General features: G+C 39.6%; 1 protein-coding gene across 2 annotated transcripts in view; it reads right to left on the reverse strand.

Annotated features, from left to right (window-relative positions):
- The window catches only part of SNAP91 (synaptosome associated protein 91), a 66,206-nt gene that overhangs the window by 25,039 nt on the left and 24,281 nt on the right, over positions 1–16,886 (reverse strand). The window contains exons 7-14 of one of the 2 annotated variants that reach the window (XM_083497241.1): positions 16,389–16,500; positions 15,676–15,782; positions 14,884–14,925; positions 9,572–9,667; positions 8,426–8,496; positions 4,873–4,900; positions 1,370–1,479; positions 739–842 (exon numbers count right to left, since the gene is read on the reverse strand). In XM_083497241.1, the coding sequence (XP_083353367.1) occupies positions 739–842; positions 1,370–1,479; positions 4,873–4,900; positions 8,426–8,496; positions 9,572–9,667; positions 14,884–14,925; positions 15,676–15,782; positions 16,389–16,500 (670 nt within the window). The remainder of the gene's footprint in view (positions 1–738; positions 843–1,369; positions 1,480–4,872; positions 4,901–8,425; positions 8,497–9,571; positions 9,668–14,883; positions 14,926–15,675; positions 15,783–16,388; positions 16,501–16,886) is intronic. The other variant, XR_014524625.1, reaches the window with a different exon arrangement.

Below are 16,886 nucleotides of genomic sequence, written 5' to 3' on the forward strand. Positions count from 1 at the left end.
GGACGAGGGGAGTGAGTCAAGGCCCTTCTCCAGATACTCCAAAATATTTCCTAGTAATCAGTGGCTCAGCATTTTTTCTCCAGAATAACAGTTCTGACAGGTTTACAGTGCTGCACACCATGAAAAAGGAACTGATCCATGTCATGCTAGACCATGGTTTAACACGGTATCCAGGAGCTGCAACAAGTCTTAGGCTTGTGTGCTCTCCCATCCTGCATATGCAAGACAATGATATTGGCAACATTTACTTCCTTTAAAGATGGCTTGTTGTTGCCAGAAAATCCAAGATTATGGTTTACACCAGCCTTCCCCAAGCTAGTGCCCTCCAGATGTTGTTGGACTACAAATCCCATCACTCCTGGCCACTGACCCCACTGATTGGGGGAACCAGGTTAGGAAAGGTTGCTGTACACCATGGTTAGTTTAAGAAAACCAGTTTCACAACCAATGCTCTGAAGCAATTGACAAAAAAATATGAGTTAGTGGTGCATTGTGATCCCAGGTTCCCATGCTACAACAAGCCAACACTGAAGGAGACTGAAGGAAATGCTTCTCCTTCAAGCTGTGTGAGAAGAAGTGGGGCGGGGTGTGTGTGCAAGGCTCCTTACAGCTTATGCACAGTTTTGTAAACCATGGTTTAGTGTGATGTAGGAACACAGCCAGAGTGCAGTCAATGCTCAGGGGTCAAGGATTATTCTAAAAGGAGTTTTCAGAGGTCTGTGATCAGAAAGTTTTTACCTCCCCATGAAGTTGCTCCAGCAGGAGCTGCTGAAGCTGCTTGCGCAGTAGTAGATGTAACGTCTGGCAGAAGGTCTAGAAGATCACTGGAGGGTTTGGAAGCACTGTTGCAGAAATAAGACAGAAAAGAATTTTAGGATGAAAGCTGTAGGTGTAGTTTTGAAATGGGGTACTAGTCTTGTGAAGACTTCGCTATCCCTCTGTCCTGATCAGTGCCTTGTGGAACTAGAACCAAGACATTGAGGGATAGCACTGAGTGTGTGTGCGTGTCACACACGTGCATTAAGCATTGTGCACACTGATACTTTGGGTACTATGAAATAGCTTGCCCACAATGAGCTTAAGATGGTCTTTCCAACAGTGTGAAAGAAGTAGAGAACTTATAAAATACAGGCAATGACCAATCTATGTGCATCCAATTGGCTCATGACGATGCATGCGCACATCTCTGCAACCCGGAAGTTGGCGGCAAAGGGGCCAGAACAGGACAGAGCACTGACATGTTGGTCGTTGCCTGTATATATTGAAAAGACAACTTTACCCATATCATTACTCTTTAAACACAGCTTTTTAAAAATATATATATAAAAAATAATAATGAGTATGTATTTTTATTTGTTGCTTAACTAACCTGACTGGAGCTGCTGTAGACGATGTTGCAAAGAGATCAACTGGAGGAGATGTATCAATACTTTTTGCCGGGGTGGAATTGGGAGACGTAACAGTTGTGGCTGGAGAAGACTGGACAAGAAGAACTCATAAGTACACAACATGCACTTAATGAAGTCTACTTAATTTTTCAGCAGTTGCTATCTTAAAAGCATCTTTAGTATTTTAATATAAAAAAGAGGTCAACAGTGTAGTCCTGTGCATGTCTGCTCAGAAGTAAACCCAATGAAGTTCAATGGGGCTTACTTCTAGGTAAGCGTGAATAAGCTTGCAGTGTAACGTGATTAAATCCCCTCCCAATAAAGAGGTCCATCTCAAACTTTCACTTCCTCTATCATTAGCCCATAAAGAGGAATCATAAGCATGTGTTAAAAAGACAAGTGCCAAATTCAGTAGATACAGAAGTTAATTTATTAACAGCGAGTTAAAAGGCCTTTGAATTTTAGGTCTCTGGTTCACAGTAGCTCAATATTATCTGGGGATCAGTGGCTAAGCAAGATCTCAGATTTCACTGCCATGACAGAAGCTGGAAGCCTGCCAACATCCATCTAGGAAAAGATCCATCAGCATATCTTCAAGGCAAAGGTGTTCCTCTGCTGCTGAAGGCCACGGGTAAAATCATTTCCCCCACCCCCTTCCATGTACTCAAGTGGTGTTGTTTTTTCTAAGAGACTTTGTATATCTTCAGTCTAGGAGGAACTTAAGAAATGGCCCCCAGACACTAGGCACCCTATTTGATGGCTTAGAAAATATTTTTTAAAAAACAACAACAATAGCTTCAACAGAGGCAGAGGAGACTAAACTCCCACTTCAATCCTTGCAGGAAAACGCCATTATTTTCCAGGTTCACATTTAGAATGTGACAACTGCATTCATCTGATATGAAACTGTGCCCTTATCAAATAGTTCTGCAGACAAAACTGGATGCAGATTACTATTATAAGTATAAAAAACAACTTGACAATTCTGAGACTTGGAATAGTTTGTTCTTTGTGTTCAGGTGTATGGTTTCAGACAAAGAGAATAGGGGTTTTGACATCAGAATTTAGAAAGAAACATAAAGGCAAGATTTGCATGATGTATGAAATGGAAGCTAATCTATAACTGTTCCAGTTGCAACGTTTCTAGGTAAGATAAATGACTGTGCTGTAAATTGGTAATAAAACCTACTAAGAATGGAGAGGCAGGTCTAGACTTAATCCTGATATCCAACCTGAACCTGGTGCAAGATTGTCATAGCCTTCTGGAACAGGGATCTCAGCTATTCACAGTAAACAATAATTAATACTTTACTGTGCACAAACCAATCACACCCTTTCCACTCATGCTGAGGAGAAACAAATCATAATCCAACTTAACAGCAGAGGTTGTACAGTGGTGCCTCGCAAGACGAAAATAATTCGTTCTGCGAGTCTTTTCGTCTTGCGAAGCACGGTCCGTCGCAACTGCGCCTCTTCAAGCGGCTTTAAGAAAAAAGCGCAAGACGTTTTCATCTTGCAAAGCAAGCCCATAGGGAATTTCGTCTAGCGAAGCAACGAAAAACCGAAAAACCCTTTCGTCTAGCGAGTTTTTCGTCTTGCGAGGCATTCGTCTTGCGGGGCACCACTGTAGTTTGTTTTGCTCAAATATGTCACAATAAGTAAACTAAGAACAAACGGTGGACACAGACTGTTTTCTGGGGAGCAAAATAGACACAATCCATGGATAAAATGCAAAAGCAAAAGCAAAGCAACACAATGTTTCTTCCCGGTGCTGGCAAAGCGGAGCTAAGTGGGCACAATTAGTTAGCTTACGAATGATAAAATTATTAAGTAAGTTTACTGCAATGTCCTCATTGCACCCAATCTGTGGTTTAAATGGGAAGCTGTCCTAGAAATCCAACATATTCACATTTACATTTTAGAAGAGGAAACTTTCTATAAATGAGTGGATTAGTAAAAAGGGAGTGTCAGGGGAGTTGAATCTCAGCAGTATTCCTGCAACTTTTTAAACGCCATGATATGAAAAGGCCCAACAAATACAAATAAGTTCAAGAGGACGTCAGTGCAGGGCAACAAGCAAAACCAAGGAAGTTATCAAAGGCAAGAAACCTTCCCTTAAATAATGCTTATCTGTCCAAAAGAGAACACAAAGAGTACGAAGTCTAAAACAAACATACAGAGAAAGCATATCTTGCCAGAAGTAGTAAGACAAAATAATAAAAATGGCTTTAAACAGAAGGAGATAAGTAACCAGGGATGTAGATGACAATGGTATGAAAGTTCTACTAGAAAAGGATAGGGAGATTGAAGAGAAGCTGAATGAATTGTTTGCACTGGTCTTCAGTGTACCAGTTGTTGGGGAGTTTATAGCTATTCCTGAACTGTTTCTCTCAGGTGCGGATTCTCAAAAACAGAGTGAAACAGGTGACAAGAGGCTGAAGTTTTAGGGCTAACTGACAAATTTAAAAATACAGTGGTACCTCGGGTTACATACGCTTCAGGTTACATACGCTTCAGGTTACAGACTCCGCTAACCCAGAAATAGTGCTTCAGGTTAAGAACTTTGCTTCCGGATAAGAACAGAAATTGTGCTCCGGTGGCGTGGCAGCAGCAGGAGGCCCCATTAGCTAAAGTGGTGCTTCAGATTAAGAACAGTTTCAGGTTAAGTACGGACCTCCGGAACATATTAAGTACTTGACCCGAGGTACCACTGTAACATGTTACCAGGTCTGGCAAACAATGGAAGGTTCTTTCAAGACTCAGATGTGAAGCTGCTGAACTGCCCAACAACAACAAAAATGTACAAACTGTCACTAAAACGAGCTTTCTAATACCAGAGGATGCTATAATAGCCATTCTAATTCCAGTTTTAAATAAGGGATGAGGAACATAAAAAGTTACAGGGTCATTAACTGGGTAGATTGGTAGCAAGAATTATTAGCATGCCTTACAAAAGGAGTAGCCAACCCAATTTCCTTCAGATGTCCCTGGGCCCACTCAGTTCCTATCACCCCTGGACATTGCCCATGCTGGCTGGGGCTGATAAGAGTTGGAGCCCAACAACATTTATTTATAAAAATATTTATACACTGCTATATTGTTGCGTTTGATTTTATTGTTTTAGTTCTCTAGAAGCCACCTCAAGTATATATATTTGAGACAGAAAGGTAGAATATAAATTATAGTAAATAAATACAAAACACCAATTTTGCAAATACCTATAAAAACACCTGATTTTCCTTTACCATATGATCCAAATAAATGTGTAAATAGGGTCACTACTTAAGTTTGTGGGAAAGAGAGAAGATGCAGCTATAGACGTGTGGGTTTGATTACTCATTCATGTAAAATCCTCCTGCACACAGAATTAGCACATCAATCAAGATACAGTTGGGCTTCTGACAAATCTTTTACATTTACATTTCTTAAACACTTGCGTTAAGAGAGTAACTCTATCTAGCCATTATAACATTAAAATGTTTACCTTGCCCAAGGGTGAAGGAGCGCCAGAGCTAGAAGAATTAATGTAAGAAAATTTTTGAATGCAATACACTAGGAATATCTTAAGCAGACTTGAAGGCTGGAGTATAATGCCACAGTCTATAGCAAAGAACAATAATACCTTCTACTCTAAAAGCTTAGGAATTAAATGAAAATTCAGGTCTGTAAAACTTTAGTTGAAGATTGGTTAATACTCTCCCTGAATATCAAATACAGTCAATGAAATGTACAAAGAGATGCCATGACTCAGTGGTTAAGCACATTTCCTCTGCATATAGAAAGTCCCAGTTTCCTTCAGTTAAAGAATCACATCTGCATACTTTTAAAGCACACAGCTTTCTCCCAAAGAATCTTGGGAACTATAGTTTAACCCTCACAGTGTTAAATTCCCAGCAATCCATAACAAACTACAGTGCCCAGAATCCTTTGAGGGGGTGGAAATGTGTTTTGAATGTGCTTTACACATACAGCGTGTATGGAGCCTCAGATAGTAGTGACAAAACCTCTACCTGACTCTTTATGGGGCCACTAGGTGTCAAAGGAAACAATTATGGGCAACATGGGCTATTGATCTGCCTCTGTAAATAAGGCGGCAGCTTCTTATGTTTCAATACTACTTAGGAAATATATATTTTAAAAAACCTTTTTAGTATAACTGAGGTTGCTTGTTTGCATATTACTCTATGCAGCTACATTGCTAAAGCAGACACTGAAAAATGTAATAGAAGTTGTTTTGATCATTAACTTGGGATATGTCAGACACCTTCATGGGATTTCCTGCAAAATTTCTATTGATTGTTCACCTGAGCAAATTCTCCAAATTAATCTAAGCAGCATTTATCGAAACTCATTAAAAACCAGAAACATTAGCCCAGTGAAGACTTTAGCTGAATGGTATAAAAGGTAAAGGTACCCCTGACCGTTAGGTCCAGTCGTGACCGACTCTGGGGTTGCATGCTCATCACGCTCTATAGGCCGAGGAAGCCGGTGTTTGTCCAAAGATAGCTTCCGGGTCATGTGGCCAGCATGACTAAGCTGCTGCTGGCAAACCAGAGAAGCACACGTAAACACCGTTTTTACCTTCCCACCGGAGTGGTACCTATTTATCTACTTGCACTGGCGTGCTTTCAAACTGCTAGATGGGCAGGAGCTGGGACTGAGCAACGGGAGCTCACCCTGTCACAGGGATTCAAACTGCCGACCTTCCGATTGGAAAGGCCTAGGCTCTGTGGTTTAGACCACAGCGACACCCACGTCCCAGCTGAATGGTATATGCCTAGTTAAATCAAATTTGCATTAGCTAAATTCAATGTAATTGACATTGATATTTTGAATCAAAAGGTAACTTAAAATTTAACAAAAGTTACCCACTCTGTTAAAGAATATATACAGTATTTCATACTTTTTCATTTCCGTTAAAAACACATCAGAATCAACATTATTTTATAAAATAATGTGTGTTCCTAATTCAGTCTTCCCTTCTCAACGAAAACTGAACCCACACCAGTCTACAAGACTTTGAATTGAAATACATAATTTACTATCCTTTTAATTCAGAAATACATTTTTAATTATGAAAATCAAAGTGTTTCTTTCCGTTTCAAAGTGTAATTCATAGGCATTTCATTTTTGTACACAGTTCTAGGTCTGTATCACAGAATTAAAGTTAAGCAAGGCCTATCGCTTCACTAAGAGATGCTAGAAGAGACACATGCTGTATAATATATACATGCATAACATTAGTGTGTATATTTACTTACCCCTCACTAAGTTGCAAAACAGCCATGTACATAAACAAAACAAAAGGGAGGCACATGTAAAGAAACATTTGTTAATTACAGCTTAATTAACAGCTTGACAAACAAATAGCCTAGATACGTGTTTGGTCAAGACACTAGGAAACTGTTACAGTGGTGCCCCGCAAGACGAATGCCTCGCAAGACGAAAAACTTGCTAGACGAAAGGGTTTTTCGGTTTTGCGTTGCTTCGCTAGACGAATTTCCCTATGGGCTTGCTTCGCAAGACGAAAACATCTTGCTTTTTTTAAAAAAAAAAGCCGCATGAAGAGGCGCAGTTGCGACGGACCGTGCTTCGCAAGACGAAAAACATTGCAAGACGAAAAGACTCGCGGAACGAATTCTTTTCGTCTTGCAAGGCACCACTGTACTGAACATGCATGGTATACATACAGCTGAGAAATATTAATATGCTTAGTAGTTATTTATTTATTACATTTATATCCCATCTTTCCTCTAAGAAGCTCAAGGTGGCAGACATGGCTCTCCCCCTCCCCCTTCCCCATTTTGCCCTAACAAGTCTTGTGAGGCACTTGAAGCTTGGTATCCATGATCCTCGTCCAACACATGTAATGCCTGTGGCAAACATGCATCCTGACCCTAAACATCTACATTCAGAAGCCCTACTGAATTCAACTGAACTTACTCCAAAATTTGCGTAGGATTGTAATCTAAATCAAGTAACTATAATCTTTAAATGGATTGCATTATGCTTGCATGATGAAATTCAGAATGTCCTGCTTCACAAGAAACACTGTGCAATACGACACATCAGGAGTACATACTGGAGACTTGTGTTTTCAATTTAGAACATGGGTAGCATAATTTTTGGGTGGCTGCTAAGAGGAAGGTGTCGAAAAAGGAGAATAATTTCCATTACATTTGTGTAGCTTACAATTTATGCTGGGAACTGCCCTGGGGTCTATGGATGAAGGGTGGTATACAAATTTAATACATAATAATAATTCTTTAGACAAAAGGGTATTTGTGTGTATCTATGTATCTTCCTATATAAATTAAAAGGTAAGGTAGCCACATGAATTGCAGAGTGAGAACAGAACAACAGGCCGGCCGGAAAGACGAGTGAGTGGTGTGGATAGCCCAGGTGAGTTACAGTGGAAGAGACAAAACAAACCAGGGCAGCTCCTCAGCAACTGCCCTGCTCTGCTGCCACAGTTTTATGTTGGAGCTATCCTAACATCCTATAACCCCAAATCTAAATAAAGCAAGCATGGGCAGGTCTTATGCTCTGTTTGCTAGGCTGGGGTGCTCACTTATGAGGAAGAACTAGGTGCTGGTTTTGGTGCAGTCTGAACATAACAAGGGTATTTCGGTACAGTGGTGCCCCGCAAGACGAATGCCTCGCAAGACGGAAAACTCGCTAGACGAAAGAGTTTTCCGTTTTGGAGGTGCTTCGCAAAATGAATTTCCTATGGGCTTGCTTCGCAAGACGACAATGTCTTGCGAGTTCCTGCGGGTTCCCCCCCCCCCTTTTCTAAGCCGCTAAGCCGCTTATCAGCTGATCCGATCAGCAGATAAGCCGCTAAAAGCCGCTAATAGCGCTAATCCGCTAATCCGTCAATGGGCTTGCTTCGCAAGATGAAAAAACCGCTAGACGAAGAGAATCACAGAACGGATTCTTTTCGTCTTGCAAGGCACCACTGTACAGATAACCAAGCTGATAGGATTAGAGTTGCAGTGTAACAACTTCACATACAGCTCTATCACCTTTCTGCATACCTGTTTCCAGGTTTCTTTCCTTCCAAACTGTTTAGATGTTGTTCAAGAGTCTCCATAAGACTACTGGGAGCCTAAGATAGATAAGGAAAACAAGTTACTCATTTAAAACTAAAGATTAAGAGCAGCAGCTTGGGAAGTCCAACATGAACTCCATCTCTTCTCGGAACTAGTCATAACCAGTTACATGCATTTACATGCCATCATCTTAATTCCAAAACACAGCTTTGAGAAAGGAACACCACTTCCATGCTGCTATTGAAACTATTATTCTTTGGTTAGAGTACATTGAATATTGTTTTTATTATTAGTCAGAAAACGAAAGTATGAGTCATCGTGCATTAGAAATTAACAACAGCACAGGCATTCACAGGTCAAAGTTGCCAATAAATCTAAAATAGATACTTGCATGCATAACTAGAGTTTCTGCATTCAACCTAATTAGCTTAACCAATTTTTTTCCTGTCCTCCACACAAGTAGTACTGTAACATAGGTCAGAACTACATATTACAAAATAGACAGAAAGTGCAGCTGCTCCGTGTCTTTAATCTCTTGTTTTTGTCACATTAATATAATGCATGAAATGTTGTCATCATGCCACAGCTCTCCCAACATTGACCAGTGATATGAGAGAGGGATTCACAGTGCAATAACACACATTAGGCTGTATTATCAAGAGATGGCAGGCATTTTGTCTCTGCTATAAATACTGTGTTTATGCTGCAGGTCCAAATATTTCCCAGAAGTAGTACATAATTATTTTTTTCAGACCAGAAACCAGACTTCTTCTTCTTGTTTTTTTAAAAAAGGCTGGGAATGTAACATTTTACATTCTAAACTGAAGTTTAAAAAATGAGATAGAAGTTTGACACAAGTATTAGTTCTGCAGTTACAGAATAATGCAATTTGATTGACTGATTAATTTCCCCCCTTTGATTCCTCCATTATTATTTTTTAAGAGAGCATTCCCAACATGCGCTTGCTGTTGTTACAATGAGAAAGGAAAGGTAAGTACAGTAAGAATGACTAACAGTGTCCTTAGCTCCTCCAGGATAAAAATAGTGCCTAGATAAGCAGATTTCCACAAAGTCACTGATGAAAGAAGAAAACTTCAGAGGTACAGAAGTGGATGCAAGCCATATTTTTATCAAGATTACCGGTTCATCAATTGTATAGTCTTTAAATGGGGACTTTTCATTATCACCACTGTTTTTCAGATCACATAGAACTCTGGTCAGCAACACCTAAGGTTTTTTTTTACATACATAAAATAGATTTACACAGAAATTAAGCAGGTTACCCAGAACAATGTGCAAAAACTTGCTGTTTGGACTATATTAGCAATGCATAGAGCCCTAAATCCTTTGAGATTAACAGTCTTAACCCTAAACAGAGGCTTCTACAATATAACAGAGGAACTGTTTCACAGGGCAGTGCTTTAGTTTATAAGCAGTTGCCCAAACCTCAAAAGTCAACTTCAAATGTTGCTAAAAGAGAAAGCATTAGATATATATGTTAACAAATTTAGCATCTTACTTGCTTCTAATCTGTAATACCACATTTACTTGAATGTAATACGCACTTTTTTTGGCCAATTACGTTGTGAAAATTAGGGTGCACATTATACCATATTTTTCCAAGTATAAGGAAAAGGCTAGGTTTTTCCCCTAAAAAATAATGTCAAAAATTAGGGGACGTCTTATACTCTGGACCATCTCCCCCCATTTTCTTAAATCCAAGTCCCTAAAAATAGGGGGCGTCTTATGCATGGGGCGTCTTATAGACAGAAAAATACAGTATTTGATGGTGCATTAGATTCGATTGCAAGCCTGAAAAACACTGCTGGCACAGCAAATACTTTTTTGGTTTCAAGGTTTTGAAAACTGAAGTGTGCATTAGATTCACATAAATACGGTGTGTGAAGCAGTGCTATTGGTTCTGGCTTTCCTGGGTTGTAGATAATTTTTTTTAAAGGAACAAAGGGCAAGAGTGAGGATGATACAGCTGGCTTAGGAACACTAACAGCCCAGGCTAATTCTAGGGGGAAAAAACATGTAACTCTCTTCTGCTGTTAGCAAAGGACATATCCATAAGATTCTTATTATAATATGTGAAATTAATGGGGCTTACACTAAAGGTGCAGATCTCATCTCTTAGTGCACTAATGACAGCCTTCTCTAAAATGGTTTTTAGAATATAAACTCCACTTAGAATGCACTGTAGTAATAACACTCCATGTCCTGCATAGTACTAATGATACCAAGTACTTATCTCAAATAAAGTACTTGATAGCAAGAAAAATTCTCCTCTTAGCGATAGAGTTAATTAGTATTTCTAGCCACCACCATAAACTGCGAATGTAGTTAATGGAGCAAGGAACATCTTTAGGATGTTGAGCACACAGCCACGAAATGTGTTCCACATCTCACTAAATGCAACAAATTAATATGCAGTCACCCAGAAGGCGGCATGATTTAAATCGAGTCTCCTCATTCATCTATTTTCCAAACAAGCATGCAAATTGGCTGGTTGCTATAAACAATTAAAGTATGTCAATTTGCAATTACACTAGGCCTTTATACTACCTAGGAACATATTCCAAAACTTTATAATCTCCCTGACAATGCAGTATGGGCAAGCAGCTAAGAAAGAAGGGTGAAACCAGATTTTATGAATAGGCATAATGTTAATTGCCTTTGGAGTTCCGAATTATGGATGTTTATTGTTTATTGAAACCAAGGAAAAGTAACCATGGCCAACAACCTTGTTTAAACATGGTTTGTTTGGTCACATCATTGCACAAACTCACCAAGCTACAGAAGTACAAGGCAAGACCAGCTAGAAAACAAAACAAGTTCTGGAGGAACAAACTGTTGCTTGTTTGCTTATCTGTGATATGACAACTCATGGTTGACTGAATAAACTATGGCTAAAGCAAGCCTTGGCTTATAATTATCTGAAAAACAGCAAATGTTTTCAGACAGAAGTGATTTTAAGAGACTGTCATTATAGCCTTTGTATTATGTTCAAATGTAGTGTCACCCTTTTAAAGGGGCCCCTTAAAACTTTTATATGATTTTTCAATTTAAAAATATTACTATAAATAAAGAAACAAGGTCATTTTAAGTGGTGAAAATAAAGTTTCAAGAACTGGATCAATAAAATCAGTTGACTGTCAAAAGACTAAGCAAGGTGTCAACACAAGCCTCTATATGGAAGACATTTCAGAGACTGGGCAGATGTTCTCTTGCATTCCAACATACTGAACTTCACACACTGGGTGAGGGGAATAATGAACAGGACCTCAGCTTCTGAACAGAATGCCAGAGTAGGTTCAGAGCACCAAAGAATGTGGCCTGTAAGGTTTCTGGAGCCAGACCATTTCAGCTTTAAAAGGTTAAGACCAGCTTTTGAATTTGAGCCCAGAGACAAACTGGTAGCTTGTGCAGCTCAATCACTGATGGTGATGACTAAAAAATAATAATAGATTCTTATCCACTGTTTTTCATGTTGGAAATCCCATCCACTCTCTTTAATTTGGCTCTGTTTCAATTTTACTCTCATTGGCTTCTCCACTTGCACTCCTCTGCCATAGCCCAGCACTACTCAAGGAGAGATAATGTCAAGACAAGAAAATGCAAGCTGGGTGGCCATACTTCATAAAAATGCTGCCTAAAATGACAAACAAAACGTCACTTCCTTGCTAACTTTTCACCCCAAATGTACACCAGGAATCTGAGCAAAACCATTGAAGATTAACCCTTTGAATGCTTGTGAGAACCATGTAACTTGCCGCTAATGTAACTATCAATAATAACTCACAAAGAGCAGCTGAATACAATTTCCCTATATCCAGGCTCAGTTAGCTACTGACTAGAACTGAAAGTTGTGCTGTCCCTATCTTGACTAGCATAGAGACACCAACTTATATTAACCCCCACAATAATTCTCATTGGACTTTCACATATGACTAGGCCATTTGCATATTTTCTGTTTTATGAAAGCACACATCACCTGGGCATGTGTAGGGAGAAAACACCATAGAGGAAAAATTAAATCAGGGAAGTAGGTTCAGGGGTTAGTTCTCATCTGCAGGTGCAGTATTGTAAACAACAACAACAACAACAACATCAACATCAATCTATAAATTAAACAATGCTAAGCAAGAGACCTTTGGTATGAAGGAAGACAGTCTCAAGGTACTCCTTCTGCTGAGCTATATTTAAAGTTCCCCCCACCCCCGGATATTAAAATAGCTTTTCTGTGAAAAAACACAAGCTTCAGCAGAAGAAAAAGCATATATATTTTTTACTCTTTTTATCTCTTACTCTGCCATATCATACACCTGTTTCAATGAGGCTGGGGATTAGCCAGCATATTGATTTCTTCAGAGGACACACACTGGTGTGTGCAGTAAAATATTTGAATTGATCATGCTCCAAAGCTCTCTTATTAGTAAATCCTCAAAAAGTAAACAAGAATGGAAAACCAACAGCATTCCGGCACCCCTAACTGAACTGTCATGAGTTTTCTTAAGGCAATCTTCCAAAGGGCTGCAAAAGCCTACAGAAGCACAGGAATGCTTATTGAACAACGAAAGAGAGTCCACCACCTTCCGAAGGAGTCCGTTCCACTGTCAAACAGCTCTTACTGTCAGAAAGTTCTTCCTTATGTAGTTGGAATCTCATTTCTTGTAACTTGAAGCCATTGGTTTGGATCCTAGCCTCCGGAGAAGGAGAAAACAAGCTAGCTCCATCCTCCACATCCTGTCACACTACACTTTATTTGAAGATGACTATCATATCTCCTCTCAGTCTCCTCTTATCCAGGCTAAACATATCCAACTCCCTCAACTGCTCCGCCTAAGGCTTGCTTTCCAGACCCTTGATCATCTTGGTTGCCCTCCTCAACACACATTCCAGCTTGTCCATATCCTTCCTAAATCGTGGTGCCCAGAACTGGACACAGTACTCCAGGTGTGGTCTGACAAATACTAGAATACCGTGGTTCCATTGATCAGGACATTATCCTTCTATTAAGGATAGCAGCCTAGAATACCATTAGCTTTTTCCGCTGCTGCATCACACTGTTGACTCATGTTCAACCTGTGGCCTACAAGACCCCTAGATCCTTTTCTCACATGTACTACCGGCAAGCTGGTTCTTCCTGCCTAAATGTAGAGCCTTACATTTGTCCCTTTTGAAATTCATTTTGCTAGTTTAGACCAGCTTTCCAATCTGTTATGGTCATATTGAATCCCAGTTCTGCCTTCTGTGGCATTAGCTACCCCTCCCAGTTTGGTGTCATCCAAGTTGTTTATAAAGACATTGAACAACAACAGATCCAGGACAGAACCCTGAAGCACCCCACTTGTCACTTTTTCCCAGGATGATGAGGAACCATTCGTGAGCACTCTTTGGGTTCGATGAGTCGACCAGCTATGAATCTAGCCCACATTTTACCAGCTTCTCCACAAGAATGTCATGGAGGACTTTGTCAAAAGCCTTACTGAAATTAAGACATACTACGTCCACAGCATTCCCCTGATACACCAAGCTTGTAACGATCAAAAAAAGAAATGAGATTCATCTGGCATGACTTATTTTTGAGAAATCCATGCTGGGTCTTTGTAATCACAGCACCCTGTTCTAACAGACCGACTGTTTAATTATCTGGGAGGTCAACTAACAGAGGTCATGCTGCTGTGCAGTTGAAGGTAAAGCAATCTCATTTATATGCAAGAGTCTTAATGATTAATCTCAAGGGTAGGGATGCCACAATAATGTTTTTAAGTGTTCGATCCCTTGATTACATTTCTGTGTAACGACTTAGCAGCATACTTCCTAGGCCTTTAAAATGTGGTCCACGTGTATTCTTACATAAATGTTTACAGCAATTCTGTAAGGCAAGCCAATGTTACTCCACATTACAGATGGGAGCTGAGAGATAGGCTTTCCTGTGGTCATCCAGGGAACAGAGATTTAACTCGAATTCTTGACCAGTACACTAGCTCTCTGGCTTCTGGTAATTTATCACCTTATCTTTAGTCTTATTATGGCAGCCCTAAACTTGTCTCTTGTCTAGAGACAAAAGGTAACCCAGTGAAAGTGATGTCATGGACTAGGTCAAAGCATGGATTCAGTACTTAAGAATTTCCTCTCCCAGATGCATTACTCACACTCTCAGCTTCTGGGATCAATCTGCACCTCTGGAAGGGAGAAGAAATATGCAGTCTTTTCATTGCTTATCTCTTAATTACGGTAAATGTGGCCTTAAAAATGAAGTCCTCTTCTGGGAACAAAAAGCGGATTGACATCTGTCAAAATAGTTGCTGTTTTCAGGAGGCATATGCTGATGTTTAAAATATGAGTAACGCCATTAGGTTGCATGCTAAATGAACAGAAGTCATTTTTGCTATTGTTAAACCAACCACCAAGCTAAATATAATTTAGGAACTTACTTGTGTAAGATCAGGAATGTCTCCTTTATCAATTCCAATTTGCTGTGGATAATGAAAAAATAATAATTCAGAAATGTTCTTTTGTTTATGCTTAACAAGTCCAGAAATACTAAATAGCTCAATTTGACTACTGCATCTGAACTGTGATTTTAACTCACTTTGAAGCTCCATTTGTAATATCCACATCCAGGTGCTTTAAAATTAATGCATATTTGTAGAAATATGCAATACATTCATTGCCCTACAGAACTGCAACTCTGGATGGAGAACTTCTCTTAAACACAGATGGATGCAGCAAAACTTTTGTGCACAGAGCTGGTCCCAGGCTGTGTCCTTCTGACCCGCTCCACGCATAAAAATGAATGCCTGAAATTGAAGAACTCATATCTATTTAAAGATGGGTTTTCCCTAACTTGGGATATAAAAATTGCTGTTCTGTCAGAAAGATAATGATGCAGCAGCTATTCCCACCAGCAGGCTGCTGGTCTACTACTATCATCTTAACTGGTATAACATGAATATACTGTAGAAGGCCAAAGCAGAGACTAATGTTATTTTATTTGCATTTTGGTGACACCCTGAACAGCTAACACTTTCCACAAAATTCAATAAATGTCAAAGAAATTTTACACAATGTAGTTTATTTATGGACGTGGCGTTTGATCTAAACACATACAAAGAGAGTATCTGAACAACAACTCAGTTTGCTATCAAGTAGATAATTGTGGGGGAAATCACATGCCTAGATAGCAACCATAACAACCAACATGCCACAGTGGAAGATTCACTTACCTCTGCAACTTTGAGGAATTCTGATACTCTTGTCATTCTAGTCAGAAACCGCTTGTAAATCTCAAGAGCATCTTTGCACTGTCCCTTCTTCATTTCAAAGAATTTCTCTGGAATAAATGACATACTCATTTTTACTCCACAAAACTTTTACATTATTCATACCAAGTCTTCATCTGCAGATTATTGCACAAGCAGAAAAGCACTTCTGCATATGCTCAGCAGCCCTGCTCAATTCCTTGGCTTTCCCTGTCCTGCTGCAGACTTTCCATGCCCAATCTCTCACTGTTCCTGAACTCCATGCGGCAGCGCTGGCTGCAGAAGGGTGCACTATGAGACCAGCAGCCATGACTAACTGCTGCTTTGGATCCAAGTTTGCTGAAGCTATGAGAGGGGCAATGAGAGAAACACTTGGGGTTTCCAAGTGAAAATACGTGTTGATAAACCATATTTCTTAAAGACACTAGCCTCTGCTGTGCCTTGATCTTCCCAAAGGAAACAATGCTGGGTATGTGCCTGGAACCCCTGGAATCTTGCAACGCTTTTGGAATTTGGGGTGGTATGGAACAATATAGAAAAGAACACAGCTGAATGTGAGAGAATCATGCGCTTGGAAAATAAGATGGCTTCTTCCTCTCTTAACAAGATTAAGCTGCAGAACTACTATTCTCTTGGAGCAATGTAACGTTAAAAACATGCTACATCAAGTTACTTACCTAATAAGTTAATAACTCCGTCATTGTAACAAGCGAAAAGCTTGATGAGATCTTTGAACAGAAGCATAAATGCAGCATTTATAACACCATTTGTCAGCTCATTTGGATGAACCTACATAAAAATTAGAACCCATGGTTGTTAATTGTGATTTGAAATGTTGGAGCTATGTCACATCTTAGAACAAAGTTAAATACTATTGAATATGTACATTGTTCAGGCGCACGCAGGACTGAAGTCTGTTTCATGCATATAAACAGAATATACAAATTATGTGTGAAAATCCAGACAAATCTGAAGCAAATTTAAAGTACCAAGGTTCATCTCATTTCAAGGGAACAACAGGAGCTGGAGAAAAACTTCATTTCTGCCTCTCAGAAATATCCAAATTCTATCTCTCTCAACTGTTGGAAAATACAATGATGCAAAAGGGAAAATGCACCGACAAACAATCCTCAGCATGATCTTGCACAACTGTGAACAATGCACACTTTGTGTGT

Source organism: Podarcis liolepis (assembly GCF_965112155.1).
Source record: "Podarcis liolepis genome assembly, chromosome: 3".
NCBI classification, from domain to species: Eukaryota; Metazoa; Chordata; class Lepidosauria; order Squamata; family Lacertidae; genus Podarcis; species Podarcis liolepis.